Source organism: Thamnophis elegans, chromosome 1, assembly GCF_009769535.1.
Source record: "Thamnophis elegans isolate rThaEle1 chromosome 1, rThaEle1.pri, whole genome shotgun sequence".
Lineage (NCBI taxonomy): Eukaryota > Metazoa > Chordata > Lepidosauria > Squamata > Colubridae > Thamnophis > Thamnophis elegans.
In genome coordinates this window covers 60808094-60828143 of record NC_045541.1, presented here as the reverse complement: position 1 = coordinate 60828143, position 20050 = coordinate 60808094, and the positions used below count along the sequence as shown (strand labels likewise).

The 20050-nt window shown below is 39.6% G+C and overlaps 1 protein-coding gene across 1 annotated transcript in view; it reads left to right on the top strand.

Moving 5' to 3' along the window:
- Positions 1-362: 362 nt before the first annotated feature.
- Positions 363-20050, top strand: part of MARCHF4 (membrane associated ring-CH-type finger 4) — a 199720-nt gene continuing 180032 nt past the window's right edge. The window contains exon 1 of the mRNA XM_032225552.1: positions 363-881. Within this exon, the coding sequence (XP_032081443.1) occupies positions 363-881 (519 nt within the window). The remainder of the gene's footprint in view (positions 882-20050) is intronic.

The following is a 20050-nucleotide window of genomic DNA, read 5'->3' as shown; positions in this document are numbered from 1 at the left end:
AAAACGCTTGTTCCTATTTTATTTTATTCTTTTTGTTACAAAAAAAATCTCGGATTTTTTTTTTTTTTTAAAAAGCTGGGTGAAAAGAAGACTGACATTTAATACTTGGCTTTTTAAAAAGGAGAGAGTTGTGGGGGAGGAAGGAAAAAAGTCATTATCTTTGCCCGCATGCTGTGAAATATACAAAAAATAATAATCCTCCTGCCAATTTTCCACTTTTGTTAGCAAACTAGCCTGTCTCGGTGAGGGTACGGAAGGGAAGGGAAAGGAAGCGGAAGTGAACCAATTCAGCCCTCTTGTTTTTGTGCGCCCTCTACCGGTCTGCATTTTTCTTGCCCGCGACTGTCTGAAAGAGAAGGCACATGTTAATACCAACTCGCGTGGTCGTTTTCTGGTACTGTTGCTCTGGACTGTTGATCCCCAGACAGATGTTGCACCATCAGGGTCTCCTCAAGTGCCGCTGCCGCATGTTGTTCAATGACTTGAAGGTCTTCCTTCTGCGGAGACCCCCGGCCCCTCCTCCGCCCCCGCCGCTGCCTCTCCCTCCCATGAGCAGAACAGACCAAGCCTTGAGTGTACAGGCATCTAATAACAACACGCTGACTACGCTATATGGAGGGCGATGGGCACCTCGGAGAGCGCCGACGGACGGGGGTGGTGGTGGTGATGGAGGAGGAGGAGGAGGGGGCGTCACGAGCCCCCACGAAGAAGAGTGGGAAAGCCCTGGCGGAGAGGGAGAGCTTTCCACGACTGTGATGAGTAGCACCTCCTCCAATGACTTCTGCAAAGGGAAGGCAGAGGATGGGTATTCTCTGGGGAGCAGTTTGGATAGTGGAATGAGAACGCCTCTCTGCAGGATCTGCTTTCAGGGACCAGAGCAGGTGAGTGTACATATGAAACCAGTGGGGTCCCTGGTAAAGTCTATCTAATAGGTGTGAGCTGGCACTTTCACATCTTTCTACCTGAAGTCATCTCTCTACTTTCTCTTTCCCCATCCCCACTTCACTTGGGACACCTCCAGCTTCATTCCTTCCCAAAGCTGCCTTAAGGTTTGGACGTTAAGACACCAACTGGTAGGGATTGCCAAGCTTGTCCATCCTGTAAAGTTTGGGGAAGAAGAACTAGACAGCAGAATGTCTCATCTTGTAACTTTTTAAATAGAAAGAAAAAGCTCATGGCATAGAAACAAGAAAAGCTCAGGACACCCATGTACAAATGAAGGAAGGCTGTAACCCCAAGGCCAAGCATTTGTGTGATTGCCAGTATACACAAAGCTAAAGTCAAGGAGCTTATAGGAGAAGGGATCGATTTTGATAGGTGATTTGGTAATGGAAGTTCTCTTTCACTTCACTTTTCCATTACACTTCTCCGTCTCCCTCCACTTGGTGTTCTCACTTAAGTTGTGTTAGTCTATGATATCCATTATCCACAACCTTCAAAATGCTGCCAGGGGATGATAGCAGATTTGTTCCTATACAACTGGAGGGTATTGGAAGAAGAAATCAATGCTAGTTCACAGCAAGTTAAGGAATGTACTTCCCTCTGGCAGGTCTGGATGAAAGAAAAGGCTTATTCTTTTGTGGATTTTTTGTGTGTGGGAAACTGACACCATTTATTGTAAGAAGTTTAAAATATTCCTTTTTAAAAGTTAATATGCTTGTGTTATCTCTCTAGATCAATGATATAAAAATATCAACTTTATTTCAACTTTGAACTCCCTCGGATACAACCAAGCATCATTCCAATTTAAATCCTATTTGTGTCTTCTGGTTGCTGTTTTCATGTTGTGTCTAGATATTTCCATAACTTTTGCTGAACTGATGGATGTGTATCTGGATGGAGAAAGGCACGGTTTTCTGCTACTCCTAACTGTACTGAAACAATTGAAAACAGCATGCCATTTCATGATTCGGAAAACTGTCTAGAATGAAATGTAATTTTTATAATCTTCAACTATAAATTTACAGTTAATTGATCAGAATAGACTACCAAATAGCTATTTAAATGCTAAAAAAGAAAGCATGGAAAGTCTGCATTTTAACAATAATCAATTCCATTTTAACCCATATTTGAAGTCTACAAAATAAAATAAAAATAAAGAAATAGCCAGATAAATGTTATATGAAAAGAAAATTAATGAAAACTATTAAATATTTAGGAGGCACGTTTTCAGAAATTATGAATAATTAAGATTGTGCAAAAGAATCTCCCAATGTTCATATCAGGTATCAGAGCTTACAATCAGAGATCTACAGTCTAGGGAGATTCATATATCTATGCAATTTCAATTGAATTTCAAAGTGCTCCATGTAGGATAATTTTTTGTTAGACTGTGTACCTTGTTGGCAATCTGGCACATACTTGCATAAGAATTCTTGAAATCAATGGAGTTTGTTGTATCATGGAGTCATACTTTACTTTCTTTTGTTTTGTATTAAAAGGGATGTTTCTCTGATCATGAATGGTTATATATTGTAATATTCCTGAGTTGATTTTCAAAGTTGTTTAAAAACTTGTGAGACAGAATTTACAGATGGAGATGAACTCCACAGAGACAGAGGAGTCTCCTGAATTTGAATGGCAATAGCCTGAATTTTCCTTTGTTCTTAGATAATATTTCACGGGTTGGTTTACTGAGTTTCAGTTTTTTTATTAATAAAGAGTACCTGTTGAATATATCATATCATATTTTAAAAATAAACACAGATATTTTAAAAGTTTTAAAAATTAGCAATGCAGCAATGCAACTTCATAAAATGAATACAATTATTGATAGTCTGAGAAGTTTTTAGTTAATACTCTGTGTACACTAGTATCTCAGAATCATCATGAAATAATTAACTTGTGTTGCAATGACTTTATTCTGTTTCAGGTGATAGATGCACACTGTAGCCTTGCTCTATAACAGTGATGGCTAAACTTTTTGTAAAGGCGTACCATAATTGTGCGTGTGTGTGCCCAGACCCACAATGGAATGTGCCCCACCCACCTGTGCATGCGCCCACCCCACCCCATGTGGGGGGATGTTTTCTCCTCTCCAGGCTCCGGAGGCTTTCCTGAAGCCTGGGGAGGGCAAAAACGACCTCGCCCAGCCTCCCAGAGGCCCTCCAAAAGGTGGAAACAGATCATTTCCAAACTCCCAGTAGGTCCGTCAGACCTGTTTTTTGCCCTCCCCAGGCTCCGGAGGCTTTCCTAAAGCCTGGGGGGGGGGGGGCAAAAAATGACCTCCTCCAGTCCCCCAGAAGGCCGAAAATCAGCTAGAGCTGAGGGTTGGCATGCCGGCAAATATGGCTCCACATGCCACCTGTGGCACACGTGTCATAAGTTCACCATCATGGCTCTATAAAATACTAACCAGTGGATCATTCAGCAGAGTGTTTGTGTACTTAATAGATTTTCATATCTTAAAAATCTAGTGAACTAGCAGCAAACTAGCTATAAAACCTTTCCCCATATATTTTAATTAGAACAAATTAGGCTACATACGGGTAGTCCCTGACCCACAAACACATTGGGACACAATTTCCATTGCTAAGAAAGATAGTTGTTAAGTGAGTTGTACCAGATTTTATGACCTTTTATGCCACAGTCATTAAGTGAATTGTGTGGTTGTTAAGCGAATTCAGCTTTCCCCATTGTTGCTGCTTGTTGGAAGTTGCCTGAGAAGGTCACAAGTGGCAATCACACAAACTTAGAATGCTACAACAGTTGTAAATACATGTTGGTTTGCAGTGGTGGGTTTCAAAAATTTTGGGAACCTCTTCTGTAGGTGTGGCCTGCTTTCCGGGTTCACTGGTGGAACCTCTTCTAACCAGTTCGGTAGATTTGACGAACTGGTTCTACCGAATAGGTGCGAACTGGTAGGAACCCACCTCTGGTTGGTTGACAAGCTCTCAAATTGTTGGATGCTGCAATGGCTGCTAAGTGTGAAAACTGATTGTTAAGTAACTTTTTTTAGTGCTGTGGTAACTTTGAACAGTTGCTAAGCAAATAGTGGTAAGCGGGGGACTACTGTTTACAACTATTTATAAGTAGTAATAGTAGGTATAGTACAAAAATATGCAGCAATAGGCACAATAATTTATAGATGCTCATGTTACATACAACAATTGACTACTAAATCACCCTTGTCATCGAGTAGTTATATTTTACAGCAAAATAGGGAATTGTTGTTCAGCTGTACCAGAAGGCTTCCCACCTCTATACAATTCAGTTGTACTGTGGACTTTTTTTTAAAACCCTGGGCCAAGTAAGTCTTTTTGTTTCATCAAATCATATCTCATAGCTTTACAAGGCAATTTACACATTGACTAATAACCAAATGCAGATGTTTGGACTAATATGCAGATTAAGAAAAAGGTTTTGTGATAAATAATTTTGTTAAAACTCTGGGGTATAACAAATATATCATATCAAATATATGAAACTCTCTGCTCTTGTACTTTTCCTTACATCATTTTAATTTAAAAAAATCAATGGGAAGATGGCATATGACAAATTTGCTAGTATCATCTTTATTACTAATAATGCTTCTAGGTTTGTATTAGCGTCACACTTAGAAAATTAAACTATTGGGTGGCTGCACCCCAGAGTTTTATTTGGAAATGTTTGGAAATGTTACCTCCCCTCCTCCCGCTGTAAAAAGATTACAAGATGTGTTAAAAATCATTCAAAGGACTAAAGAAAATTTCTAAATGTGTCACTAATCCCAAAAGGTTGTTTAACTTTCAAAGAAGGGAATAATACAGAGATTCTTGACCAGCAAATCACAGATCCCTTGGAAGTTAGCTGAAATTTAGCTTTTCATTCAATAATGCAGTTGGCAGTGAAGTAACTTATGGCCTTTAGTCTCCAAAAATGATATCATAATACCCCTCCTCCCAAAAAAGGTATAGTTATTGTCCCATTATTGAGTTAATGGATTAACAAAGACGCATGTCATTATATTACATGTTATTTTTTCATATTTTGGTAATTATGTTTGAGCATAATCAGCTGTCTTTTACTATTGTCTCTGTCCATGAATTTCAATATATTTGTAGACTGTAGATTTCTCCAGTCTCTAAAAGTAATTCATGACATAAAAAGGTTAAAAGCCAATTTGTTTTAGTGATTAAGGCACCAAGATAGAATCTGGGAGACTTGAAGTTCTAGTCCCACCTTAGACATGAAAGCCAGCTAGGTAACTTTGGACCAATCTCTCTCTCTTAGCCCAACTAATTCATAGGGTTGTTTTCCTAGGAAAAATAGGAGAAGGGAGATTATGATATGTTAGATATGTTCACTGCAGTAATGGTACCCTATTATCTTCATTACTGGTTCAGTAACGGGAGGGCACGTTTGGGCATGCACAGAAGGTCTATGATGATGTCTGGGTGGGTGGGCGGAGCCACCCACCGCCACCACTACTGATTGGCTCAAACCGATGCGAACTGGCAAAATACCACCTCTGGTACGCTGCCTTTTTTGTCCTGTTTTATTATTTTTCTAAATAACTGTCTGGAATAACTGTCAGGACAAAAATATATTTTAAAAAAGATCCACTGGGATAGTAGAATACTGGTATTTAGAAGAGAAATGAATTGCATCTTAAATAGATTGATTCAGAAATTGACAAAAGTCTTCTTGAATAACTAGCTTCAGATTATTTAACGTGGGCTGTTAATACAATAGGCAAACTCAATCTTAGCCATAGCAAACATAGCATTTGGTAGGCAAGCTCTTCAAGTTGCAGCACATAAAATTAGCCTGGACTTGAACAGGTTAATCCTATTAATTGTTAATGTAACAGCCAACAGATTTCTATCACTTGTTATAGACTTTTTAGTTGGACAAAGAGTAGATTAAATTTGAGATTTTAGCAGTTTCCTTCCCCACTGTAAGAAATTGATTTGTCATGCTTATTCCTAAATGGTTCCTATCACAATGGAAATGTGCAAACAAAAAACCCTTTCTAATACTTCCTCCAAATTTGTATCATTGGGGTAGACTGGGCCTTATATCTAGGGGGAAAAATTCTGAAAGGATCCTGAACACCTTTTCCCTAAAAACCTGTGTAGAACAACATAAGACACCAATACAAGATTCCATAAATGTTATTGGGGTGTTCTTTGCATTCTGTTAAACCATGATTTTAACCATGTTTTTGTTGAATAAACTATAATGAATTCAATTTACACATTTGTGTTAAATTATAATCCATGGCTATAACTGAAGACTGCTTATCTATCAAGGGGCTTCTTTTGTTTGGTGTAGCTTGTTGGGTGAACCCAGGTAAGTTCCTGAAGATGCATCTATATGACAGAGCTTTACAGGATTTATGCATGGGCTGAAGAAAGGGAGAGGAATCTATATAGCTTGGTAGCAAAGTATATTGTTTGTATCCATAGCCTCCATGCAAACCACTAGCTTAAAACAATGAATCTAGTAGTCGATGTTTGGAAAGATCTCTGACTGAAACTTAAGTGGCTGTTACTCAGAAAGGCCGAGACAATGGAATTTACACAGACAACTGTGTAGCTTAGATGTACTGCATTCTGTAGTGGCGCAGACATTTGCATACGTATGCATAGGCATAGAGTTGGTTGGATCTCTGGATTCTCTCTTGAGCATGGGGAAAGATGTAGAACAATGATGGATAATCTTTTTCTCCTTGCGTACCGAAATTGTGCGCATGTGTGTGACAGCGTGTATGCATGTGTGTGTGTGGCCAGCCCCAAAATGCAATGTGTCCTGTCCCCTTGCGCATGCACCCATGACACCCTCACACTATCCCCACCCCCACATGCATGTGACCCCCGTGCTCTGCCTGCACATGCGCACGAGCACCCTGCGCCCCATTTTGGGCCTAGCAGGCCTCCCTAAAGCCTCCTGAAGCCAAAAATGGGGCATGCAATGTATCCCCACACGCTCCCCCACCTCCACACACATAAGACCCATGCCCCCCCCTCTGCACATGCATGGCCATCTCATCTTGCTGGTGGGAGGCGCCCGTGCATGCATGGTGAAGTTGAGCTGGGCGACAGCTTGCATGCTCGCAGAGAAGACTCCACTTGCCACGCATGCCACAGGTTCACCATCATGGATGTAGAGGATCTCTAAGCCTGTCCATTGTAGTTTTTACTATTGTGCTTTTTTCCCTTGATGGGCAAGAGATGTCAGTGGGGGGAGGGGGGGTCATTGGTGCCAACAATTTTTGCAGAAAAGAAATCTTCTCTGCACCTTCTTCTTAGAAGAAGACATGTAGGTCATTTTCTCTGTCTGCTTCTTGATCTTCTGTAGCTAGCAAAGTGGCTGGGATACAGGCAGGCAACATTCCCCATCAGAATGAGACTACTGATTTCAGAAGAAGATATAGGCAGCCCTTGACCACAATGGGAACCAGAAGGTCTGTTGCTAAATGCAAGGTGTTTGTTAAATGAGTTGTGCCTGATTTTACGACCATTTTTGCCATAGTTAAATAAATCACCATAGTTGTTCAGTGAATCCTGCTTCCCCCATGGTCTTTGTTTGTTTGAAGCTGGCTAGGAAGGTCATAAATGATGACCATGTCACCCTGGGATGCTGAAACCTTTGTAAATACATGCCAGTTGCCAAGCGCCCAACTTTTGATCACATGACTCTGGGGATGTTACTATAGTTGTCTGATTGTTAACTCACTTTTTCAGTGCTGTTATAACTTTGGAGGGTCACTAAATGGATGGTTGTAAATCAACCTGTACTAACTATTTATTATAGAGATTATGGTTCAGGAACTAACTGAAGATTGGAGACAATAGGAGAACAGAATACAGAAAAGAGTCCAACTCCTTAACCTTATAGGTTCACAACTAATATTCCAGACCTGGGTTGATTTATTACCTGCTGAAGCCAAGGCTGCAAAGGCATGGTAGAACTGGTGTCCCCTTCTATTTCTTAAAATTTACCTGAGAGAGAGGTAAGCTGATTGGTTGCTTAGATTTTCAATTTCCTGCACTTTGCTGGGCCCTGCCCTCTATCTACATTGACAAATTTAGTTTTGATTTATTATCTCTTTTCTATCTGAACCTCATGGGATGTTTTCTCTCTTTTCACTATATAAGACAATGACCTCCATAAAAAGGAGTCAAGACAGGAGTCTGCCTATTCGTTCTGATATTAATACCAAGACCTCAATCTTGTCTCTAAATAAGTCATGAAGAGCAAATGCTAACATTCTGACCTTGGTCGAAAAAGAGTCAAGTTCTGATTTTCATATACCTTCATAGCCATCACACTAAGCCATCATGTCATTGTTTAGCTTTGGATTGACTTCTATGAACCCAAATATTATGTTTGGCAGATACAGTTTTCGGTTTAACCTACTGTACAAACTCAGCCAATTGCATGGTATTCAATGTAGTTAAGCAAGGTTAAAGGATGTGTAAGTCGAGTGACAATGAACTTGCGTCGGTCAAACTCTTTCAGCTTATCTTGTCTCACTAAATCAGTGATGGCTAACCTTTTTGTCATTGCGTGCTGAACGTGCACTCCCATAATGCAATGTGCACAAGACACACGTGCATGCCCTGCACATGCACGTACAACCTTCCACACCTCCCCCCCGTATGCAACCCCCCCGTGCCCCATTTTGGGCCTAACAGACCTCCCTGAATCCTCCTGGGACCAAAAATGGGGCGCAGAGGGATGCAGCCCCCTGTGCTCCCCTCATCCCCCATGCATACATGCACATCTCCTGTATGAGCAGCAGAGACCTGAAAATCAGCTGGCCGGTGGAAGGCACATGCACGGTGGAGCTGAGCTGGAGTGATGGCTCGCGTGCCCGCTGAGAGGGCTCTGGATGCCATGTGGAACACGCTTGCCATAGGTTTATCATCGCAGCATTAGATTGTTTATGGAGAGGAGGAGGATAAAAATGGAGTTAGGAAGTCTGCCAGGTTTTCTGTTAAGGGTGATGATAAAGAAAAAAACCCAGACATTCTGAGTATTGCTGGCTGTTTTAAACATACTTGCTTTGTTTCCTTCTTCAGTATGCCTAGGGTTTCTCTCATATCCCTAGATGGCTAATGCCACTAGCCATTCAAAAAAAAAGGAGGGGTGTTGAATATCCTTTTTCCTTCTATTTTGGTTAGCTAAGAGGAACTGTCAGAAGTTGAAGAACCGCTTGGCTCCCTATGCATCAACCTCACATGGTAAATTGCAGAATTTACAGTTTTGAGCATTTTCTCAGATATTACGGATTTGTAGATTTGGATTTTACTCCATTCACTGAGGTTGGCTATTGAGATCTTCCAGAATGTGGGTGGGATGGGTAGGAGAGGTGCTAATTGGTAATTTAGTTTGATGAATCATCAAACTTGCTTACTATTATCTGCTGAAAGCATTGGACACTACATTCATGGCTGATGCTCCTTTGGATACCAATAAGAGCAATAGAGCTGCTGTGGTTATGGTTTGTGTTTGGAAACCCTGCTCTAGCCATGTGCAAATAGTTCCCTGCCACATATACATGTCATCCCGGGTAGCCCGACACGAGAATGTTGCCATTTTATATCTTCTGTGGAGTGGTGGAAATAATTGATGGCTAATCAATGTAAACACCCCTATCAGAATTTGCAACCATTCAGTTGAAAGTTAGTGCAGCTATTTGATTTCTGTAAACTTTGCTGACCTTGTACAGGGGTAAAATTGTGAAGCAATTGATCAAACTCTGTTATTCTCTGCCTCCCAAATGGAGATGGAAGAAAGTGTTTGGGAAAGGACAGGACAGGAAAGGAAAGGAAAAGGGGAAAGAAGGAAAGAAGAAAAAGAAATCCTAAACAAAAGGGTGGCTTGTGACTCATCATTTTTTGTGACTCCATTTTTAAAAAACTTTTATTCAACTTGGATTATGACCAAAAGAGCTACAGGTAGTCCTTGACTTACAACCATTTGTTTAATGGCCGTTCAAAGTTACGACAGCACTCAAAAAACCTGACTTATTATCGTTTTTTACACTTGGCACACTTATTGTCGTTGTCCGTGTGGTCACATGATTAAAATTCAGCTACTTGGCAACTGGCATGTATTTATGATGGATCATGTTGTCCTGGGACATATGATCACCTTTGGCAACCTTATTGACAAGCAAAGTCATTTGGGAAGCCAGATTCTCTTAACAACCATGTTACCAACTTCACAACTGCAGTGATTCACTTCATAAGTGCAGCAAGAAAAGTTGTAAAATGGGGCAACACTCACTTAACAACCGTGTTGCTTAGTAAGGAAATTTTTGAACTCAATTGCAATCATAAGTTGAAAGCCGCCTGTATTGGAAGAATGGCACAGAGTGGAGCCACAAAAAAAAAAAGACGGGCAGATCCCTGCAGCCAGTCCAGCCTCATTCTTGCTGCAGGTATTGGCAGCTGCTTTTCCTAGGGGCTAATGAGTTGCTGAAAAAAGGATAGCAAAGCCAGAGGAATCAACTGGTTCCTTTGCTTACAATCCTTTGCACATGGACAATCAGGACAGCATCCTTCAGATTAGATGCAGCAGATACAGAATGAAAATCAGCAGTGGAGCAGCTAATTTCATGTAGGCCTTGTTTCCTGCTGGTTCAAGAATGAGTGGAAAGCAGAGGGAAGTGAAAGACCCTCTGACTTTAACAAAGGTTATCTATGAATATTTGGGGATCTGAGATGATGGAACAAACTCCCAAATCTGCTTATGTTTATAACAGCATGCTTATCCAGGGTCATTATAATCACACCTTGCATGATTGATTCCAATTTCTAGCTTCTACACTAAACTAAAGTCAACTACTTTTAACATAATTACACTAAACCATAAACTAATTAAATGCCCTGGGTTTGTACAACATGCCAAACTGAAATGTGGCTAGCCAATTTGCAGCTCAATGTTTCTACAAAAACAGCCTCTCCGTATCCAAGGTGAGCAGAGTTCATTTGGCATAATGAGACAGAAAATCCCACAGGTATTTTTCCTAATCCCTGACAGTAAAAATCCAAGAACGACGAATGAAAAAAACCCAACCATTTATAATTCCATTTTGTGGCATCAAAAACACTTGCCAGTACCAACTGCTTTTGAGCCGTGATGGCGCAGTGGTTAGAATGCAGTACTGCAGTCTCCTTCTGTTGACTTCCAGCTGCCAGCAGTTAGGCAGTTCGAGTCTCACCGGTTCAAAGTTGACTCAGCCATCCTTCTGAGATTGGTAAAATGAGGACCTAGATTGTTTGGGGCAATATGCTGACACTGTAAACCACTTAGAGAGGTCTGTAAAGAATTGTGAAGCAGTATATACATCTAAATGCTACTGCTATTGCTTTACTTTAACTAATGTTGATGTTAGTCCTAATTCTACTTTGACAGCAACAAATAATAGAATAAGATTCTATTTAGTGAATAAGAGTCTTTGAAGATGCTATACAATCACACATCTGTGACACTTGGGTCTTTTGGAGGGAGTCTTAATGGTGGTACCTGCTATGTTGTTGGGAGTGGGTACTCCTGATAGCACTTCTGAAGCTAATCCATGTACAGTAATAGAATGACGATTCACATGACCAAAAAATTAACTGGAGATATATGATTATTGATGTAAGATTTTTGTGATGATAGTTTCCATACCGATAACTCAAGCAAAATATCTTAAAACAATGGAAGTGTACATGTAAACTTCCTTTTTATAACCTTGTAATCCCTTAATTTGTGATAGAGTCTAAGTGACTGGCTGGAATTGAATGTTTGCTGACTGGATGCCTTTCCTGAAACCACATGGAGTTTGCAACAGATATATTTTCTCTGCACTCTGAGAGAGAAACATCTGCTGCCCCACACACACACACACACACACATCTCATATATATATATATATATATATATATATATATACACTTAAAGTCACAACCCCTGGTATGCCCAAGTATGGGAGGAAGGTCACACTTCCACTCTCTGTCATTAGGCTCGTCACAAGAGACCATCCAGACAGAAACCCAATATTTTTTTACTGTTGCCTTTTTTGTTACATTTGTTATATTTATGCTGATAAATAAATAAAGGGAGACTAGTATAGATCTATTTCAAGCTATTTAGCTCTCATCAGCTAGCCATACCCAAGTTTGGGAATCGAACCTGTGCTCCATTGCCTCCCAGGCAGGGAGTTAACCATTTGAGCTACAGAGAACGACTCCTTATCAGCCAGCCAGGGTGGGAGGTATATACTTAAAGTCACAACCCCTGATATGCCCAAGTATGGGAGGAAGGTCACACTTCCACTCTCTGTCATTAGGCTCGTCACAAGAGACCATCCAGACAGAAACCCAATATTTTTTTACTGTTGCCTTTTTTGTTACATTTGTTATATTTATGCTGATAAATAAATAAAGGGAGACTAGTATAGATCTATTTCAAGCTATTTAGCTCTCATCAGCTAGCCATACCCAAGTTTTGGAATCGAACCTGTGCTCCATTGCCTCCCAGGCAGGGAGTTAACCATTTGAGCTACAGAGAACGACTCCTTATCAGCCAGCCAGGGTGGGAGGTATATACTTAAAGTCACAACCCCTGGTATGCCCAAGTATGGGAGGAAGGTCACACTTCCACTCTCTGTCATTAGGCTCGTCACAAGAGACCATCCAGACAGAAACCCAATATTTTTTTACTGTTGCCTTTTTTGTTACATTTGTTATATTTATGCTGATAAATAAATAAAGGGAGACTAGTATAGATCTATTTCAAGCTATTTAGCTCTCATCAGCTAGCCATACCCAAGTTTGGGAATCGAACCTGTGCTCCATTGCCTCCCAGGCAGGGAGTTAACCATTTGAGCTACAGAGAACGACTCCTTATCAGCCAGCCAGGGTGGGAGGGATATACTTAAAGTCACAACCCCTGGTATGCCCAAGTATGGGAGGAAGGTCACACTTCCACTCTCTGTCATTAGGCTCGTCACAAGAGACCATCCAGACAGAAACCCAATATTTTTTTACTGTTGCCTTTTTTGTTACATTTGTTATATTTATGCTGATAAATAAATAAAGGGAGACTAGTATAGATCTATTTCAAGCTATTTAGCTCTCATCAGCTAGCCATACCCAAGTTTGGGAATCGAACCTGTGCTCCATTGCCTCCCAGGCAGGGAGTTAACCATTTGAGCTACAGAGAACGACTCCTTATCAGCCAGCCAGGGTGGGAGGTATATACTTAAAGTCACAACCCCTGGTATGCCCAAGTATGGGAGGAAGGTCACACTTCCACTCTCTGTCATTAGGCTCGTCACAAGAGACCATCCAGACAGAAACCCAATATTTTTTTACTGTTGCCTTTTTGTTACATTTGTTATATTTATGCTGATAAATAAATAAAGGGAGACTAGTATAGATCTATTTCAAGCTATTTAGCTCTCATCAGCTAGCCATACCCAAGTTTGGGAATCGAACCTGTGCTCCATTGCCTCCCAGGCAGGGAGTTAACCATTTGAGCTACAGAGAACGACTCCTTATCAGCCAGCCAGGGTGGGAGGTATATACTTAAAGTCACAACCCCTGGTATGCCCAAGTATGGGAGGAAGGTCACACTTCCACTCTCTGTCATTAGGCTCGTCACAAGAGACCATCCAGACAGAAACCCAATATTTGGGTATATATATGTGTGTGTGTGTGTGTGTGTGTGTGTTTATTTGTGCTGATAAATAAATAAATATTTATTTATCAGCACAAATAAAAAAATAAAAAAAACCACAAATATAACAAAGGCAACAGTAAAAATATTGGGTTTCTGTCGTGATGGACTCTTGTGACGAGCCGAATGACAGATGATGGAAGCAGTTAGCTTCCTCCCATAATTGGGGCTTACCAGGGGTTGTAAAAATCTTATATATATATAAGATTTCAAGCTATTTCAAGCTATTTAGCTCTCATCAGCTAACCATACCCTTACTTGGAATTGAACCTGGGCTATAGTTCATATTAGGCAGTTAAGGGTACGGCTAGCTGATAGAGCTAAATAGCTTGAAATAGATCTATACTAGTCTCCCTTTATTTATTTATTAGCACAATTGCAACACAAATGTAACAAGGCAACATAAAAAAATGGCTTTCTGCCTTGATGGCTCCCAGAGTGAGCCGGTAGACAGAAAAGGGAAGCAGTATGCTCCCTCCCATATTTGGGCATACCAAGGATTGTGACACAATAATATAATCAAATTTAAAAAAAAAATCTCAAACAAATCAGATGAGATGTTTATGAGGAGATTTAAAATAAATACCTGTAACTGAAATATAATATTCCATGGCATTATATTCCTAATATGAATATACTAACAAAGCCTTACCGCACTTTGCCATTTATTAGGTAAACTTCTCTCGACAAAAGAACCCGCAAGCTTTTTATTTCCGAAGCTTCTTCAACAAAGAAAAAGTTTTGTTAGATAACAAGTCTTTATTAGAAAATAAAGAAAGGTTGGACTTATTTGTTCCTCCTTCCATAAAGTGACCAGATTTTCAGATTGGTAAAGAGGGACACCATTGACCCGGGGGGGGGGGGGGGGCTTGATTAAAAATTTTATATTTTGTCAAAAGGTCACAAAAGGCGATCACATGACCCCAGGACACTGAAACCATCATAAATACGAATCTGTTGCCAAACATCAAAATTTTGATCACATGACCATGAGGATGCTGCAATGGTCGCTAAGTGTGAAAAATGGTCGCAACGGTCGCTAAGTGTGAAAAATGGTCATCAGTCACTGTTTTCAATGCCATTGTAACTTTGGTCACTAAACCCATTATACCACCTTTCTTGCCACAGTTCTTAAGTGAATAACTGCAACTGATAATTAGTAACATAAGTGAATCTGGTTTCCTCATTTGACTTTGTCAAAAGGTCACAAAAAGCGATTACATGACCCCAGGACACTGAAACCATCATAAATACAAATCTGTTGCTAAACATCAAAATTTTGATCACATGACCATGAGAATGCACAATAGTTTGAAATGTATTGTGCATAGAATTTTTAAAAATGGTTTATTTCAATTTATTTTGGATAGAATCTTTTTTTAAATAGTCTAAGACAGTTTTAAAAAAGAATCCACACAGAATAAATTGAAGTAAAACTATTTTTAAAAATTCTATGCACAATACATTTCATAGTATTGTGCATAGAATTTTTAAAAATGTAAGTCACAGTCATATGTTCACAAGATGCTGCAAATGGCTATAAATGTGGGTCAGTTATGGAGTGACTGCAGGGGAGACATGAGGCGTCAGAACTTCGAACCAGGTTGCAAGTACCTTTTGGGAGGGAGGGAGGGGTCTGTCATAACTTTGAACAGTCACTCAGTTACCAGGCATAAGTCGAGGACTACCTGAGCAATCCTATCTTCCAAATGCCAGGTAACTCCATCAACAGTCCTTTTCATCTTTTTGTAAGAAAAATATGATGGAAAAAGAAACAATAACTATTGTACATTTATTCCAGGACATACACGAAGTCATAGGAATGGATCATGAATGAGAGCACATTTCCACCAATTAATCCAGAAAATAAAGCAGCAAGGATCCCACTATCCCCCCACCTCCTCTTTCTCCCTCTCTTTCTCTTTTTTGGGGGAAGGAGGAGAAAGGACAAAAAGGAGAAAGAGGGAGAAAGAGGAGGTGGGGAGGATAGTGGGATGCCAGACAAATTGTGTGAAATCGTGACTGTCCTGCCAAAAGTGTCCTTCCTCTTCCCATTGAGGGATTGATGGTTGTAAAGAAAAGCATATCTTAGCATATCTTGAAAGAAAAGACCAGCATTCTTGATTAGAAATGCAAACTTTCAGGGAGGAACTATGTATCCATTGAAAAGGTTGACAGGAAAAGATGCCATCTTGTTTTGATTTTCTTTATAAAACAACCCAAATAAGATTTCTGGCTGTTTCTTCCTAATCTGTCTTCTAAAGGAATTATTATATAATGAGCCAAGGATTTTGTAGGGATTTTAAGCATTTTGACAGTTGAAAAACATGGCAGATTTGAAGCTACTGACTTGTTTGTATCATAAGCTCTGCACATGGGTTTAAATTTTTTATTTGTAAGCCAGTGGTTCCAACTAAAGACAATGTTGGGTAAAAGGAGTAAGGAAAAAAGATATCATAGCCTGATGCCAGCCTATAATATTGCTTTGAGCTTTCCTTTCCCTAAGCAGTTAAAAGCTATTACATAACTAAGTGAGTGAAGGGTCAATATCAGTGGTGGGATTCAATTTTTTTTACTACCAGTTCTGTGGGCATGGCTTGGTGGGCATGGCAGGGGCTGGAATGTAAAATCTCCATTCCTTCCCCACTCTAGGGGAAGGATATTGCAAAATCCCCATTTCCTCTTGATCAGCTAGCTGGGACTCAGGAAGCAGATAATAGATGGGGGTGGGGGCAGTCAGAGGTGGTATTTACTGGTTCTCCAAACTACTGAAAATTTCCGATACTGGTTCTCCAGAACTGGTCAGAACATGCTGAATACCACCTCTGATCAATATCCAAGTACTGCATCTATGCTTTAGGACCATTTGGAAATAGGTACCTCAAAAGAGATTGGTAATAGAAAGTCAGATTCTGTGTATAATGTTTTAAAATAGATGCATCATTTTCCAGGATCTCATAGCACTTGCAGAAGATGGCTACATCATTCTGAGGAAAGACATAGCTGCTTTGAAGAACTGCAAACTGATTCTTTGCTTGCGTCCCCAAATATCTTTTTCTATTTTTCTTTTTAAATGTGGCATTTTATTGTAATAGATTTGAAAGCTGAATCAAGGTAGATATTTTTTAAAAAGCAAAAAGAAAGTGCAAAGCAACTTATAGACTATTATAAAATCAAATAAGAATTTTCAAATGATATTTTATTAGTATTACATATAAAAATGATATTATCTCAATTTGGCACTTCAAAACCATTATAAAATAAATGATTAACAAAACAGTGTAATAAGAAACATCAAACAGAATGAACAATTGATATTTTTTGAAATTGTATGATTTCTAATAGATGCAAAATATTCTGTTATCGTATACAAAACAAACGATATTTTTAGAGATACAAGGTTTAATGATGTTTAGGTGCCAAGAAAAGCTATTCAGTCTTTAAAATTTGTTTCATTCTAAAATGAACTATGTTCCAGAACTGTTGAACTTTATAACTTTTCATCCAAATATGGAAGAATGGTCTAGACTGATTATTACATTTTTGAAGTACTGTATATACTCGAGTATAAGCCTAGTTTTTCAGCCCACTTTTTGGGCTGAAAAAAGCCGCCTCGGCTTATACTCGAGTCAGTGAAAAATTTGCCCGAAATGGAGGAGAAAAAGGGGCGGGGCCATGCCGCTGGGTGACACTCGTGAATGGCCCAGTGCCCCTGTGAGTTTCCCCTCCCTCTGTGTCAGTTTGCCGCGCAGCGCGCACCGCACCATCCCCCCTCCTCACGTTCTAATGTAATGCAGGGCTGTCTTACGATTCCCCTTCCTCCCCCTCCTGCCGCTCTGCAACGATGTCCCACCTCCTCCTTGGTATGGCAAGCAGCCACATAGCGATGTCCCACCTCCTCTGGTACAGTGATCCAATGATAGGAATCACTGTGCCGTGTGTCATAGGAGGCGGGACATCGCTCCCGCGGCTGCACGGGACATCATCATCACAGCGGGACATCAGCATCATGAGGTGAGTGAAGTATTTCATTGAATACACCGCTAGTTTACTGTTTTTCTTTGAAATAAATATTCAAAAACATTATTGGTATCTATTTTTATTTTTGAAATTTACCGGTAGCTGCTGCATTTCCCACCCTAGGCTTATACTCGAGTCAATAACTTTTCCAGTTTTTTGTGGTAAAATTAGGTGCCTCGGCTTATATTCGGGTCGGCCTATACTCGAGTATATACGGTATGTATTTTGGCTATTTCCATGTTCTGTATTCTTTGGCTTGTTTGCGTTGATTTCTTAGCCCCAAATAATAACTTATTTATTAGAGTTGTGTATGCTTGGGAAATGATTCGGAAATGCTTGAAATCTCTTCTGATGGGCATGAAAAGAAGATCTGCGCTTGTTATGATATCTAAGCATTTTTGTCCAAGTTATTTTCAAACTGTGCATAGCCCATATATAATTTCAGCAAATGTTGTGGTTTTCCTAATCTGTGGATCACAATATATTAGGGACTTGTAGACTTCAAAAGACATATATATGTGTATGTGTATGTGTATGTGTATGTGTGTGTGTATATATATATGTATGTATGTATGTATGTATGTATGTATGTATGTATGTATGTAGTATTTGTGCTGATAAATAAATAAAAGGAGACTAGTATAGATCTATTTCAAGCTATTTAGCTCTCATCAACTAGCCATACCCTTACTGGGATTCGAACCTGGGGTATATTACATATTAGGCAGATGTGTTAACCACTAAGCCACAGGCTCTGATCCGTTATCAGCTGAGCCAGGGAGAAAGGTATATATTTAAAGTCACAACCTCTGGTATGCCCCAATTATGGGAGGAAGCTAACTGCTTCCATTCTCTGTCCATCGGCTCATCACAAGAGACCATCCAGACAGAAAGCCCAATATTTTACTGTTGTCTTTGTTACATTTGTGTAGTATTTGTGATGATAAATAAAGGGAGACTAATATAGACCTATTTCAAGATATATATATATATATATATATATATATATATATATATATATATGTATATGTATATGTATATGTATATGTATATGTATATGTATATGTATATGTATATGTATATGTATATGTATATGTATATGTATATGTATACACACACACAAACACACATCTGCTGTTTGAGTATATGAGATCAATTTCCTCCCAAAATAATATACCTAGAAAGATTTGATGCTTGTAAACAGTAGAATGCATCCCTTATTAGTCCATTTGCCAGTGGTTCCCAACCTCCTTTCTTTCTACGTGTATTATGTTGCATAAAGCGTCTTGTGGAACATTTACCATTTTCAAGAATTTTCAGCCTACGCTTGACATAATCTTCCAGACCCATGATTAAATACTTGAAAATGCTTGACTCAAAAGCAATTTCGTGGATAACCAGACCCAGATACGTTTGTCATGAAGTAGACTCTAGTTCAACAAATATTATATGAAATAATATTGCTAACCTTTAAAATGCCTTATTTCTTCTATAATCAACTAACACGGCTACCTCTCTGGAAGTATAAGTACATTTTTCCATTAAAAAATGTGATAGATATATTTGTCTGAAATTGTTTTCCATGAAGCAATCGTAATGGAGATTTTGAAGAGGTAGTCTCTTTGTGAAACATTGGTCAGAATAGCAGTGCATATTACCGATTTTGATAGTCACACAGAATGTGTCACCAGGATTTCAAAATGCCTTTCAGTGTCTCTTTGTTCTGTAAAATGTGAATATTAAAGTCTCAGGGCACTCATGTGAGTTCTTTGTATCAGTTTAAAATCAAATCTACATTAGTCCAGTTACATGACAAAAGTTCCATCCAGGAGTTTGTTTTTTTGTTATTTATTAAATTTGTATGCTGCCTCTCTCATTGATACAGACACTCTGGGCAGCTTACGATATAATAAATAGTAAATAGATAATACAAGGAAATTAAAATTAAGAGAGTTAAATAGAAAAGCTAAAAACTAAGATGGTGGCCGATTTGAGGGCGGGAAACTTCTCTACCACTGTCAGCCACTATCAACATAGCACATCCCTGTTGGGGCCCAGATCAAATGGCAGAACCAAGTTTTTATGCTTTTCTGGAAGACTAAAAACGTGGGGGTGGACTTTACCCAGCAGGAGAAGATTCCAGAGGGTAGGAGCCACAGCAGAAAAGGCTCTTCTCCTGGTCCCAGCCAGCCAAAATTCTTTGGCAATAGGATGCAAAGTAGACTTCTTCTGCAGAAACGAGGGGGGCAGACTATTACCAATGGGGTAGGATGGCTTCTCAGAGTTTATTGCTGGGTTGGTAACAATGTGTATGTGTCAGCCTCTGCCTTGCTGCTGCTTCGGCTGCCATTGAAATGGGGAGGGGGGGACA